This window comes from Hevea brasiliensis, chromosome 14 (genome assembly GCF_030052815.1).
Source record: "Hevea brasiliensis isolate MT/VB/25A 57/8 chromosome 14, ASM3005281v1, whole genome shotgun sequence".
Lineage (NCBI taxonomy): Eukaryota > Viridiplantae > Streptophyta > Magnoliopsida > Malpighiales > Euphorbiaceae > Hevea > Hevea brasiliensis.
Window position 1 is genome coordinate 90204221 of NC_079506.1, and position 16303 is coordinate 90220523.

The 16303-nt window shown below is 31.2% G+C and overlaps 1 protein-coding gene across 1 annotated transcript; it reads left to right on the top strand.

Annotated features, from left to right (window-relative positions):
* Window positions 1-6728: 6728 nt before the first annotated feature.
* LOC131172604 (adenine/guanine permease AZG1-like) lies at window positions 6729-8730 on the top strand. Its single transcript, XM_058133821.1, has one exon. It carries the CDS (start codon window positions 6758-6760, stop codon window positions 8552-8554), a length of 1797 nt encoding a protein of 598 aa, XP_057989804.1. The 5' UTR covers window positions 6729-6757; the 3' UTR covers window positions 8555-8730.
* Window positions 8731-16303: the final 7573 nt, after the last annotated feature.

Sequence of the window (16303 nt, forward strand, 5' to 3'; positions counted from 1 at the left end):
TGCTCTATAGTAAGCAAGCATACAGGAGTTAAGTTGAATCTTCAGTCTGTAAAGACTGTTAAGATGTATTCTGTATAAAAGAATCAGATAAAATCTGAACAAAAGCAGGGAAATAAGTTTGTTTCTGAATTACTATTTCCTAGGAAGTTGCTTCTCAAATTTATTGAAATATCATGTTAAAAAGCAAAAGTTGATGTTGCAGGTAATGCTTAGGGGACCATTGGAAGAAAAAGAAAAAGAAAAAACAAAAGGAGAAATGATTATATATCAGAACTTATTGTATTGTCCTGGCATTGGAATTTTTGGTTCTTGACCATATTCTATGTATGTTAGTGAGCTTAGAGCCTTCACCTTATGTGCTAAGTGGGATAAATCTTTCCAACTCTTTAGTCATTATTTATATCAAACAGCTGTTGATCATAGTGCTAAATTCAGCACAATGGAGACAACATGTCCACCATAGTTTAGTCCAAGCAAACACCAATAAAAAAAGCATGCCTGCTACATTAAAGCCCTGTTTGACATTGAGGTTCTAAGCTGAAAAAGCACTTTTAAGAAAAAGTATAATTTTAAATACTATTAAAAAAAGCAATTTGAAAAAAATTGAAGAGACTTTTTTTTTAATGGATATTTAAAAAAAAAAAATTGTTTAAAGCTATAATCTTTTCATCTTTATTGTTCATGTCTCAACTAAGGCATTAGTATTTTGATATAGAAGCAGTGCATGCATATAATGATATGTCCACATGTTTATATAATGTTTTTTGGTGTATAGAATAATGCACACAAAAGAATTGTTCTTCTGTCCCATTCAAAGGAAGACAAGAGGAATTGAAACTTAACTCACATCCTTAATTGTCAACCCAGAAATGTTGCCACTTGCTAAAGCATTGTTCTCTTGAGGCCTCAAACAAATTCCACATTTTTGACTTAGACCTCACTAATAATCTATCTCCAAATGTATCCACACAGTTGAAATTAGTTATTCCTGTGTTTGACTCGAACCATAAATAAATCGGATTGATATTGAACTAAAATCATTCAGTTTGATTTCAGGTCAAACCAAATTTTTTTAATTTAAAAAAAAAAAACAAATTTTGAAAATAATTTTAGACAATTGGATTTGAACCAGACTGAATTATACCAAAATTGAAATCAAAACTTGAATTGGAACTAGAATCTTAGGGTTTATGGGCCAGTTTAGATTCATCATTTTAATGAACTATGGACTAGTTCAGATTCACGCTTTTAATGAATCATGAACCGATAATTTTAGACCGATTCAAACCGAAATTGTCCCGGCGGCCTGGTCTACTAGAAACTACCAATTCCTATACTCTACTGACTTCTTTCCATGTCCATCCATACCCAAAAGCCTATAAGCAACCATCAAATTTGGCCACCTGTCCTAGAACAAACTAGTGGGCCTGCCTTCTGCAACCTTCTAACTAGTGATATTTGAGAACCACTAACCTAATCCTTCATTTGTTGCCCCTAAAAACTTGATAATATACCTTCAATTGGTACCTTTACAGCAAGCAAACAGATTCCTAATTCAGGTTTCTTGCACATTGTTCATAGTGGTTTAATCTGCAACCTGCTTTTCTGATAAAAGAAAATGACTTTACAATAGCAGATTAGCTAGAATCTTGAGTCAAAAAGGGTATAATTAATGGGAATAACTTATTTACATCTGGAGGATTGCATAGTGAATGAATGATTATTACACATTATGAATGTTTTGTAATTGAGTAATAAATAAAAGACATTCCTTTAAATACTTTACATTATGATATGTAACAATCACTCATTAAGGCACTGATTATGATAAATAATGGAGCCAGGATTTATTTTGGGGACAAAAATTTGATATATATCTATTTATAATACTTTTTTATTTATAAAAATATATGAGTATTTTAGATGAAATACATAAGTTCACTTCTAAATTTTACTAAAAAAAAAAAATTTGTGGTACTTTTAACTTTTAAAAAATTTCATGGTACACCTCAACTCCTGTGAACGTCTTATAATACACCTTAACTCTTATAAAATAGAATTACGACACCTCTTGATCTACTAACATGGTGGTTTGTTTATTAGGATCTAAATGGTATTTTAATTCCATTTTATAAAAGTTGAGGTATATTATAAAACTTTTACAAAAGTTAAGGTGTGTTATGAGATGCTTTAGAAGTTCAGAATGCTACAAAATTTTTTTAGGTGTAAGATGGTATATTGTTTTATTTTGTTTACAAAGCTAGAGGGGCCTGTCTCCCTAACTCCGTTACTGATTATGATTGTCATGGGTAGAATTTTTTTTTTTTTTTTATCTAAACTCGTTAAACCATATATTTAAGATACAAGATATATAGTGAGAATGATATATTAAATATATTAATCTACATATTTATTTTTGAATTTATACAAGAAATTTTTCACATGGATAAATGTTTATTTGGATTAAAATTTTTAATTTTTCAGTAATTGAATTGGCATCTATTAAGTGTTATCTTTAACAATGAAAAGGGAAGCTTAAAAAGGAGAAGGAAAAATTCACATGAATGGTGTCAAGCATTTGTAAGTAAGTGGTGAGGGATCTTAACAAATGTAAAATGAAGATTGCAGGGGGAAAAAAGAAAAAGTTGGGGTCTTTTGGATGCCTTAAACCAACAAATGGGAAAATTGAGAAAGAGATATCAAGCAATTGGAATGGAGGGGGAAATTTGTGTACTTTCACCTAACATCAACTTTCACTAACAAAAAAGGAGGGGGAAATATAATTTATGTTTACTTTTGAATATCTATTTATTTATATGGGTTGGCAAAAAAAAAAAAAAAAAAAAATATATATATATATATATATATATCTTTTACTGCTTCTGGACCATTTCAAGACTCACATAACATGAAATTGCAGGCCAATACAATGACTCAAATTATAATTTGTTTAATCTTATTGTGTCATCATTTTGAACTGCATTTCTTTTCCTTTTTGCCTAATAAAGCAAGATGGGATTTTGTAAAGACACTCGTGCTTAAGGAATAAGAAAAAAAAAAATTAATCGAATTTAGTTTAGTGATATTAAAATTATTTTTAAAATTTTTATATTTTAAATTCAAATCTCAATCGGAAATAAATAAGGTATTGCTGATTACTTGCCGATTAGAGGGCAGTTTGATTATTATTCCTCTATCTTGAAAGTACAAGGAGTGAGGAGATTTTGAGTTTGAGAATTTTCTGCTATCTATTCTGATATTATTTACTGTTATGGTAAGAAATATAAAGAACTACTTTTTATTATGTAACTTGTTAGATATTACTCGATTTATTATGCCTCTATTGAATAAAAAAATAATTAATTATTTAGTTATCATCAAATAAAGTAACCAAATTAAATGATAATGTCACTAAATGAAATTATGATTCAAGTGGGCAAGACATGGGTCCAACTAAGCATGCATATGTGTCAATTATATGAAATTGAACTCCTTCTAATCTCTTACTAGTTCCTATCACTTTCTCTCTTGATTGAAAGAGATATTCACTACTAGAAAAATAAGTCCTTGGAAGGTGGAAACCTACTATATATATATATTGTGATGTCTTGTTTTCCATGTGTGGGAGCAAAGTTCCTTGCTTGTTAAGGTGTTGTTGGCCACTTCTTTTAATTAAAAAATTGATTAACATACCTTTATGCCAAATCCAAATAATTGGGATTTTATTCCTTCACCATGATGATCATGATCATCACTCAAAGAAAAATTTGACATCACCTAAAATAAAATCCCAATAAATGAGTGGTTACGTGATGCTATTAAGGTAGGGAGTCCAGTAAAGGCTTGATGATTGTGATGATAATGCCATTTAAATAATTAATTATATTGATTTTCCATTGCTAATGGAATCCAATTACGATCTATGATTTATATATCTTAATTTTCATCATTATTTATTCTTCTTTTAATAAAACTAATTAAAGAGAGATAACTCCTAACTCCTAATAAAACTAATTGAATTGCCTTCAAAAAAAAAAAAAGCCAAAATGAATGACTCCAAAATAAAAATCTCCCAACTCCTAAATCCTTGTATTGAGAAGCATTTTGCTTTTGACTTTGAGAAAATGATAGGTATAAATAAAGATTGAAAATCTTTCATGGTTTGAAATAAATGTACTAGTAGGTTCATTTAATATAGCTAGAAAATTGAAAATGCAATGGAAAGAAAAATAAAAGGTAAAGGGTTCATAAAGTAAACTACAACCACTCATGTACAAGAGTTGTTCATTGTCTTTATGGTAACCAAAGATTGATTGTATACAAATATATTAAGTTTTTTTTTTTATTTGACACCCATTAATATTCTAATTTGAAATTGTTATCCACATTATTTAAGAGAAAAATTTTGTGCTAAATATAAGATTTGGATAAATTTTTTTTCCTTAAATCAACTTTTGAGATGAAATTAGACTTGATTTATTTTTTTTTTATTGAAATCGGAATTTCTTAATTCCCTTGATAGAGGAAAATCAGCAAAGATTGAGAGTAAAAATATAGCAACTTTCATGACCATATCCTGTCTATGGAGGTGGATATGCAAAGGCATAGTCATTGAATACAAAAAAGTACCATGTCTCTCCAAGAAGAACAAATAGTCTTGTGAAGTTATTACCACCACCCTATTCTTGATTCATACTCAATGTTCTTGGGTTGCACATGTTTGCTGCCTTGGGCCAATCATAAATGCACTACTAAATAAAAAATTTTTTGGTTTTTCTTTAAATTAAACTTGTGAATTACACAAATTGATTAGGAATATCTCTTCTCTTAATATATATGATGATATTTTTTTAGTTAATTTGAAATTTAAATTTAATATTAAATTTGAAAAAAATGTTTTATAAATTATTTATTAATTCATTTTTAATATGAATTAAGTTACTCTTTCATTCTTGTTTACTCCCAACATAAGACTTAGATCCCAACACTTAAAATATCATAACTAAAGTATATTGGTGCTCCAATTAATAGGAAGCATGATCTTCTACATTAAAAATTACAAATTAGTTTCTTATTTGGTCAAAAATATTGTTAATAAATAATTTGTATGCTATTTAAATAATTAGAATTATTTTTAATTAATAGGTATTTTACTTAATTTCCATCTACGATATGAATATATATAGACATGAATGCTATATATAAAAGTATTTTTTGACTTGATAAGGAAAAAAAAAATTGTCATGTGTGCTGGTCCTATAATTAATAAGGAAAACTAGTTTGTGTTGACAATATATTATTAATTATATATAGCATATTGCTATTTCATATATGGTATATTTTGAACACCATAATTTATGAGAATGATTATTATATTTCATGAAATATAATTTTGGGAATTTTTTTTCTTATATTCGGTCAATTATGAACACAAAATATGAGATGTACGATAAAATTTACTTATTAAATATACGAGTCTCATATATTTATATCTTATATCTATGATGGACAAAATATAAGTAGAAATTTTCCTATGATATTGAGGTTTATTAATTTATTATTTTTTAAGAAATATAATATAAAATATAATCATATTCTTAGCTTTCTAGCATAAATGTATAGACTTTATGGGATTATTTTATAATGAGTTAAGTAATTTTTTTTTTATTTTCATTCAAAGTTAAATTTATTAATTTGATAAGATAAAAATTCAATAATTTTCAAGTTCAACTTATGTATATTAAAATTGAATTTTTTAATGATACTTAAATGAAATATATTGATAGATAACTCATTATCGATTTATCGATTCGTAATATTTAATTATCATGTTGATATGAAAAAAGTCAAATTAATGGGGGATGAGACTATCTCAGTTAACCACCAGACTATCCTAACAAACTTGGAATCCTCTCTACAGATCCTTAAATGGTGGCAAATCTTTCTTTTATTTTCATCCTAAACTGCTACTTCCTATAGATACTGGGGGTTAATAGGCTCAACATTTTGAGCACACCAATCACAAGATTCCTTTTCTATATTTAGAAATAGAAAATTTGTGCATATAAATACAATTGTTTGAATTTTTTTAATTATTAGTGTTCAATTTTATTAAAAATATTTTTTAAATTATTTAAGAATTTTAAATGAATATGCTTTTAAAATCATTCATATAGAAAACTCATTCTTAAAATATATAAAGTAAAATATGACATTAACAAGGTTGTTGTATTAATTTTTTTTTTAATTGATTGGATTTTGATGAATTTTGAATTCATAAATTTATAATTATTAAAGATGGCTCTAATATTATAAAATTTACTCTCTAATATTAAATTAATAGTTTATTTTGGTTGTATGTTTTATAATGTGTGAGAAATCAAAGACACAAATATTAATAACTCAATTTCTTTTTAAAAATTATTAATTTATAAAAAAATAAGAAAATTAAGATAAATGTTCATCATACAATTTAAAAATATAAAAATTCATAATTAATTATTAATTTTTAAAATATGAACTTTAAAAACATACAGAGATTCATCCATAACTTACCACAAAATCAAAAACCCATTAGATACTTTCCTCTTATTTAAAAAACAGATCCCATCCTTAGAATCTTTTTCTATATCCTCTTCTCCTCCTCCTTCTTCTTCTTCAACCTACAACAAATCTCCTTCACCTATTTTCTCTCTCTCTTTATCTCTCTTATATTGGTGTAGGGAAGAAACCCATTAACAAAAAGTTACAGTTTTGGATGGTCATGGACATGGAGGCTGGATTTCAACCACCACCACCGAACCAAAAGCCTTTAGCCAGGCTGAACACCTTCGTTGCCAACTCTCGGCTAGGCAAGCGATTCAAACTTGCCGAGCGAAACTCGACCTTCACTACCGAGTTACGTGCTGGAACAGCCACTTTCCTCACCATGGCTTACATCCTCGCCGTCAACGCTTCCATCCTCACTGACAGTGGCGGTACCTGCTCTGTCTCCGACTGTGTCCCTCTCTGCTCTGACCCAACCATCCGCGTTTCCAACTGTACTGGGTCATCCCTTCGAGTCATCCAACCTGACGATTCTTGCAAGTTCGACCCAGTTAATCCAGGCTACGCTTCTTGTTTAGAGAAAATACGTAAAGACCTTATAGTAGCCACTATAGCTTCTTCCCTTATTGGGTGTGTGATAATGGGTGCTTTCGCTAATCTTCCTCTAGGGTTGGCTCCAGGCATGGGCGCAAACGCTTATTTCGCTTACACAGTCGTTGGGTTTCACGGGTCTGGTAATGTTTCATATGGGAGCGCATTAGCTGCAGTTTTCATGGAAGGTTTGATCTTTTTAGCGATATCTGCAATTGGGTTGCGAGCACAACTCGCGAAACTCATCCCAAAACCGGTTCGGATCAGCTCCTCTGCTGGTATCGGTCTTTTCCTCGCATTTATCGGCTTACAAAACAACCAAGGACTCGGATTAGTTGGGTACAGTCCATCGACGCTGGTCACACTCGGAGGCTGCCCGAGATCGTCACGTGCGTTGTTAGCTCCTGTCACAACGTTAGCTAACGGCACTATTGCTTTGATACAAGACGGCACCGTATCAGGGGATATTCTGTGTCTCCGTGACAGAATGGAGAGCCCAACATTATGGCTTGGAATAGTTGGGTTTGTGATTATTGCTTATTGCTTAGTGAAGAATATTAAAGGAGCAATTATATATGGAATTGTTTTAGTAACGGCCGTTTCATGGTTCCGTGACACAAGAGTAACGGCGTTTCCTAACACCGTTGCAGGGAATTCAGCACATGAGTATTTTAAGAAGGTGGTGGATGTACATGTAATAAAAAGTACAGCTGGGGCTCTAAGCTTTAAGAGTATGGGGAAAGGCTATTTTTGGGAGGCTTTGGTTACGTTCTTATATGTAGACATTTTGGACACAACTGGTACTTTGTATTCAATGGCTAAGTTTGCTGGATTTTTAGATCAAAATGGAAATTTTGAGGGTCAATACTTTGCTTTCATGTCAGATGCCACGTCAATTGTTGTGGGATCATTGCTCGGTACATCTCCGGTCACTGCTTATATTGAATCGTCAACAGGTATACGTGAAGGTGGACGAACAGGACTGACTGCATTAACTGTTGCCGGATATTTTTTCTTAGCATTTTTCTTTACGCCGTTATTAGCGTCTATACCCGCTTGGGCGATAGGGCCACCGTTGATTTTAGTGGGGGTGTTGATGATGAGAGCAGTGGTGGATATTGAATGGAATGATATGAGGCAAGCTATACCAGCATTTGTGACGTTGATTTTGATGCCTTTGACCTATTCTATTGCTTATGGGTTGATTGGTGGAATTGGAACTTACATTGTTTTGAATTTGGGAGATTGGGGTGAGGAGCTCTTGGTGAAAGTTGGCGTCATAAAAAGGAGAGATGGGGGTGTTGGTGACAATAGTGGTGATAAAGGGAAAATTAGTGGCAGAGGCAGCTTCAATGGGACAAATGAGTTAGGAATAAGACAAAATGAAAGTGTGAAAGCAACTGAAATTCAAGTTTAGGGAAATGGGGTAAGACATATTATAATTTTGCATTGCCTTTTATCTTAATTACAATATATAAATATCTTCACATTTTTAATATTTTAAGAAATCAGTAAGGGGAATTAGATGGTATTCATAAAAGGGGTAGATGTAAATATATACATATATATTACCCATGTCATGGTTGATTAGAATTTTGTGTTTTTTTTTTTATGTAATTAATTAATGGTCTCTTATTTGTCTTTGTGTTAATTTCCATTTTGAGAAGAACTATTATGAAATGGATCCAATGCATTTGACACAAACTCTTTATTATTCCAAACCTTTTTGATACTACACTCCCTCTCTCTATCTCTCTATGCATAAGTGGATACTTTTCCTTTCATTTTGGTACTTTATGATTAATCATTAACACTTTTTCTATTGCTGAAGATGGAAACTCTTTTCTTTGGTGTTTATGGATAGGCCTACTAAAAGTTCCTTTTACCCCATTTACACTATATTTGTAACTTTGTTCGGGAGAAAAGAAAATAAATGAAGAAAAATAAGAAAGAAACATAAAAATAATTTTAAAGTTTTTTTTCTCCTTGATTGATTATTAGGGAGAAAAAAAAGAAAGAAAAGTTACTTTTCAAATGGTAAAATATTTATTTTGTTATTTTTATTTGAAATTAAAGTAAATAAATTTAAGGATAAAAAAATAATTTTATTTATTTTTCACTTACTTTCTTTAAAATGAAAGAAAATAAATAGTGACATTCATTTGTTATAATTCACCCTTATTTTCTATCGTTCTCAATTTTTCCTCATTCTCAAACAAAAGAGAAGAGAAAATATTTTTTTTTTCATAATTTTTCTTTCTCTCTTATTTTTCTCAAATTCAAACATAATCTTAATATTTAAAGGTTTACTAAAATATATATAGAGAGAGATCCGAGCGCGCGCTCGCGCGCGTACACACACACATATATATATATAAATAAAATTAATAAAAAGTAACTTCAAAATATTGAAATATAAATATGAATACAATTATATTATATTAATGCCTTTTTTCACTTTTATTTATGGTATTTAATTTTTTTTAATTATTTATTATATTTAAAAAAGTAATAATATTATAATTTAGAAATTTTATTTTAAATATAAAAATTTTATTATCAAATAATTTAAAAAATATGCTGATGAGTGGATTAGAAATTTATTAATAAAAAATTTTCATATGTTTAGCAAGAAAAGTGAAAGAAACAATGAAATGGGCACACAATTTTGTTTGTTTTCACACAAAAAAATAGTCAAATACATGGCCATCGATTGATTGATTGATTGATTTTGGACTTGGCATCATAGTTGTTCCTTTGGTAACATCATTTATTTATTTATTTTGATGGGATTATTTTTTTTTTTATTTAATTTACTTGTGTTTTTAGTTTATCCTCTCTTGAGAAAGCATTTATTATTGATTTCTCTTAATTTAATAATAATAATAATAATAATAACTATATATTGATTATTGAATTAGAAAAATGTTTATTCTACTTCACACATGGAAATAGTGAGGAAATGTATGTGACCCATTAACCCCTTTTTCAATAATTATTTATTTTAATAAATATAGTTTATGTATTTATTATATAATATTTTTTAATGATAATGCATTCAATTTAAGATCATTTTTTTTTCTTTTTCCTATTGTCTAATAATGTTTAAATTATTATACAAGAGATTATAAATTTAAATATGCATATTTTTCTATTTAATTAAAAATTTAAAATATATAAAAAAAATTATACTTCATTAAATGAGAAATAAAAGAATAAGCGACAAGAATTCATAAATAAAAATTTTAAGATTTCCTTATTTGGAAAACAAAACTATTTATATTAAAATATAAGTTTTATCTTAATAATATTATATTTTTTTAATAATCATAAAATTTTGAGTCCAAATTTTAATTGGAGCTACGTAAATAAAAAACAATTTATATATTTTATGATTAAGCATGTGTAAATTCATGATAGAGCAAAAATTGTGGTGAAAGAGATGTATGATGGAAGGGCAAATGGGCATAGGGCAATAATGTTGGAAGGTTCTTGATCATTATGCCATTCCTTCCTGTCATAAAGTAATAGTAATTAATTGAGTGGGGAAGGCACCCCAATCAAATTTCCTACTCTATGCATATTTTCATTTATACACATACCATGTGCATTGAAATTTGAGTTTTTAGGAGTTCATCTCTATTTATTTTTATATGTTATAGTTGAATTTTATATAATAATTAAAAAAATAATGAAATAATTTTATTTTAGAAAAAGGTGTACTTATAATTAATTAAATTAAATTTTTTTATCTCATTTAATTGTTTATTAGTTTATTGTATTTGATAAAAATAAATAATAAAATTAAAAAAATAATTAATATTTCTTTATTTTTTAAATGTGATAAATAATTAAAAGAATTTAAATACAATAAAATAAAAATTGATGAAGATAGGATAATGTAAAATTTAAAATTTGGTTGAATAATTAAAATCAAAATCCAACTTCACTTTTCATTTTTATTAGAGAAAAGGGAAATCTTTTATTAATGCTACGTATGGTATATGATACAAATTAAATAAATGAAAAAACTATATAGAACAAATAAATTATAATCTTAGTGCTAAAATATAAGATTCAATATGCTATATATACAAAATCAGATGATAAACTTTAATTGATTGGGGTGATTGGGCTATCCGTAATAAATAAATAAATAAATAGAGAGAAATTAAACTATTTGAACAAGCCTTAGCCCCCTCTTAGCTAGGGGTGAGCATTCGGTTCAAACCGAACTGAACCGAACCGAATTGAACCGAATTAAATTATAAAAATTGAACCGTAAGTTTTACAAACCGAACCGAACCGAAATGGGTAAAAAAGAACTGATAAGTTTTTGCTGCATAATCTGTGCAGGAGCTGCAATCTAGTTCATGCAGAAGCAAAATGAAATTCTGCAGCAAAGAGGGTGTTTGCAGCAGATGGCTTGTGTTTTTGGTGAGGTTGGGTGTGAGACTTTTAAGTATGTGTGATTTTAATCTTAATATGGTGGTAAGTGAGTCATTTTTGCAGTTTTGAGCTTCTTTGGGTTGTAGGATTCAAGGTAAAAATGCTGCATTTTCTTGGCAAAACTTGGAGACTTCATTTCATCATTTGTGGTTAGATGCAACTTCATGCAAATTTTATGAAGTTTTATGTGCTAAATGTTGATTTGCAGAATTTGTCTTAAAATGGCATAGTTCTCAAAGGTCTTTTATGTAGGATCCATTTTTTTTTACATGCTTGTGTGATGCCTTTTTGATATACTTTGTATATATTGATGTGTTTTTGGTGAAAATTCTCATGGTTTATGCTTCATGGAATTATATTTCCTCATTCTAGGGTATTTTTCACACTTGCAATCCATGTTCTATTGCATTCTTGATCTTGTTAAATTGTGCATAAGCAACTGCATAGCTTATGCAATCCTGCATAACCACAATTCTTGCCATTTTCCACCTTTATTGCAAGTGCATAAGGAGAGTGCATAGCTTATGCAACTCTGCATAACCTCATTTTGTCAAATTTCATACCTGTCGAAACTTGCATAAGGTGAGTGCATGACTTATGCACATTTGCACAACTTCAAATTCTGCATTTTCTCTCTCTGCCGAAGTCTGCATAAGCAGAGTGCATAACCTATGCACTTCTGCATAACCAAAAACTCTGAATTTCCAATTCTGCCGAGGGGTGCATAAGCAGAGTGCATAACCTATGCACTTCTGCACGACCGTAAACCGGAAAAATCAAACTTGCCGAGGGGTGCATAAGGAAGGTGCATAAGTTATGCACTTCCGCATAACCAAGAACTCCAAAAATTCAAACTTGCCGAGGGGTGCATAAGCAGAGTGCATAACCTATGCACTTCTGCATGACCAGAAACCCAGAAAAACCAAAGTTGCCGAGACCTGCATAAGCAATGTGCATAGCTTATGCACTTCTGCATAACCAAAGATTCTGAATTTCAAAACCCACCGAAGAGTGCATAAGCAGAGTGCATGACTTATGCACAACTGCATGACCACCAACCCAAAATTCCAAAAATTGCCGAACAGTGCATGAGCAGAGTGCATAACCTATGCACTTCTGCATGACCCGATTTTCTGAACAACCACTTCTGCCGAGAGATGCATAACCTTCGCTCCTCAGCATTTCAAGGGTCACCGAAACTTGCATAAGGAAGCTGCATGACCTATGCACAACTGCATGACCACCAACCCAAGATTTCAATACCTACCGAAACATGCATAAGGACAGTGCATGACTTATGCACTTGTGCATAAGCCATTTCTCTGAAGTTTAAATCATTCTGAAACATGTATAAAAGAGTGCACAGGTTATGCATAAATCATTTTCCCCTTATGCAGTCTCTTACAAACCCGATTCAAATTCATTTTCGGCAAACAAAAATCCCCACCTCCACTTCCCGCCTCTTCACCCCACGACCGTCCTTCAACCTCCATTCCTTTCGGCATTCTCACCGTCTCTATCCCGTCTTCTCCACTAGCACTTTCATCACGTAAACCCTAAATTTCCCCCTACATTTTCATTTCCCCCTTATCTCTTCCATCTTCTCCATCGGCAATGGAGTCCCCTCCCCATTCCCGTCCACCTTCCCCTCTCGAAATCTCTCCATTGTCATCGATACCCCCTAATCCCAATTCTCCTCCACAAGCGACACCCCCACCACCAGCCCCTTAACCACATCCTTGGACAAAGGCAAAACAATAGACATAGATTAGCTTCTGTTTTACTTTTGTTCAATCTTGTAGGACCTTTCCTTTGTAAGTATGTTCAAACATTTATGGTTTGTTTTGGATTTTTTTTGTTAGTTCTGAATTAGTTTGTTTTAAATTCTGTTTTTCTTGAAGTTTTATTGGATAGCTATTACATTAGTCTTCTTTAATTTTTATTGCACTTATTGCCTTTTTGTACATATTTGCCCATACTCTGTATATATTTCAATACTTGTACTGCTGGTTGTACATTTCCCTTGCCAATTCCCATGTAGCAGCTTTTGTATACACTGCACAGGCTATGAATTTCTTTATGCAAATATTTTGCATAGCCTGTGCAACTCTTTCTGCTACTTCTGCAGAACTGCACAGGTTGTATTCCCCTTATGCAACTGTCCTGCATAGCCTATGCAACATATATTGCCTCTTATGCAGCACCGCATGGCTTATGCACCTTACCTATGCACATGCTCTAGACAGCACTTAACTCTGCATAACACATGCGACTTCTTATTCATCCCTGTATCTTGAATTCTCATACCAGGTAACTCTTTCTTTTTGCTCTTAATTTTTACAATTCCTGGTCAATATTATTTGCTTTGAGTTTTGGTTATCTGCTGCTTGCGACATTGAGGACAATGTCCAATTTTGAGTTTGGGGGTGCACATTTTGATTTTTGGCTTTATTTTTCACATTTTGAGTATAGGAGCATTTCATTCCATTCCATTTACATATATTGTAAATATTTTACATATACATCCATACACACACACACATTACACATTTACATACACATTATACATTACATTGCACACAAACATACAAATAGACTCCCTCCATTTAGTTAATGCATTACTCATCTTAGGAATCATACACCATGCATTAAAATCTTTTGCCAAATCCCTTGAGTATTGAAAATGTGCCTATGAGAGTGATTTGACTCACCTTTAGTTGGGTTTGTGGATTGAAAGTTTCCTAAAAGGTGCAAGGTTTTGAAGTGTCTATCCCTTGCCTATATCTTCTTAGCGAAAAAGCCACCCAACTAGTCATTTGGAGATGGAAGTGTTTAGAGGGAATTATTGGATATAAGGTAGTCAAATGATGTCTCACCAATCCTAGAACAAATTTTCTAAACCTTTCAAGGCGAAGTACCAGCCTGTACTTGAAAAGAGAGATGATTAGGCATTCTTTGATTTAAACCTCCTCATTTTAAACCTTTGGCCCTATTTCCTAATTAAAATTGACCCTTGCAAACCCCTTTGAGCCTTTTTATCCCTAATTTTTCTTGAAATCCTTATTACCACCTAGCCAATGAACCAAACACTCCAACCCTTTTCATGAGAATAATTATTCATAATATTAGGTACATAAAAAAATAAAAAAAAATAAAAAAAAATAAAAAAAAATACAATAAAAGGGAGAAGAAATGCTTGTCATCTTGTAAAAGTGCTAGTGTATGTGCTTTTCACTATTGCCATTCAAAATGAAAGAAATCCACCCAAAGTATTAAAAGAAATGAGTTTGGGGGTGGCAAATTCTAGGGACAAGCATCAAAAGAAAATGCAAAATATAAGTCTAAAGTATCAAAATGTCCCTCCATTTTATGTGTCTTGTAAAATATGCTAGCACTTGACAATCCTCATTGTGTATTTCTTTCTCCTATATTAAAAAAAAAGAGAAAAAGATTTAATAAAGTGTACCTTATGTTGTCAAAATTGAAAATATTCTCATGCTTTGAATCCTTTTTACCCATTTTTCTTCTTAGCCTCATTTTGAACCCCATGGCCCCATTACATCCCTAAAAAGACCTTTGATCTCTTGATAGTACTTGCTACATTAGTGGAGATAGGAGTAGGGAATTTGCCTATGGGATTGGAAAACTATTCATCTATTCAATTCTATCATTCCATGTTGAGATACTTTGGTTATCAATTGTCCTAGAATTCTTTTTGAGCATGACTATCTCTTTTGATTTGTTGGTTTGGGGATTTTGAATGATAATTGACTTGATGGCTAAGCGGTGAAAGCTTGGATAAGCATTAGATTCTTTGCATTTTGAAGGATGGGTATATGGATTGCTGGTATGGCTGAAGGTGTGTTAAGTTACTTCAATTGGTAATTTTCATAGCTCTTTGGATAAGGCACCCCGAAAAATTTTGCATCATATTTTAAAGTTTGCTTGAGGACAAGCAAAAGCTTGAGTTTGGGGGTATTTGATGCATACATTTTGCATAGTCATTTAGGACTAATTTCATAATCATTTTTATTTGATTATTAGTCATTTTTAGCTAATTTCATTAGTTAATTAGTTAGTTTTTCATAGTTGTCAATTTTGCATTAATTTGTAATTTTTACTTTGTTTTGTAGGAAAAATGGTGTTTTTGAAGGACTGAAGAGAATTTTGCCATTGAGGAGTGTCTTCTACAGCCAAAGATGTCAAAAATAGGTTTTCAAGTTGAATTATGCATTGACCAAGCGTGCATAACTTGCCGCATAAGCTATGCAGTCTGCATAAGGAGAAAGATCAGTTCGAACCACCGAAATGTGCATAAGGAGACGCATAGCCTATGCACATTCTCGCCTCCCTTATGCACATTCACGAAATTGTGCATAACCTATGCACCAAGTCATGCGACCGCATAAGTGACCCAGAACCAGTAGAAAGCGCATAAGGATTTGCATAACTTATGCAGTCCACTTATGCAGTCCCATAAAGAGTTCATTAATGAGCTGGCAGAAGATTCCCTCAATTAATTCCTCCTAGAACATACTATTTTAGGGCTCCATGTCAGAAAAATGCTATATATAGTCTCATTTTCCCATTTTGAGAAGGGAACAAGGAGAAAAGAAGAAGAGGAGAAGAGAGGCAGAATTTGAGGAGTCATTTTCACCTTCCACACCATTTTTAACCAAGATTTGCAGATTTCTTTCTTTCCTTACACTTTTCTACA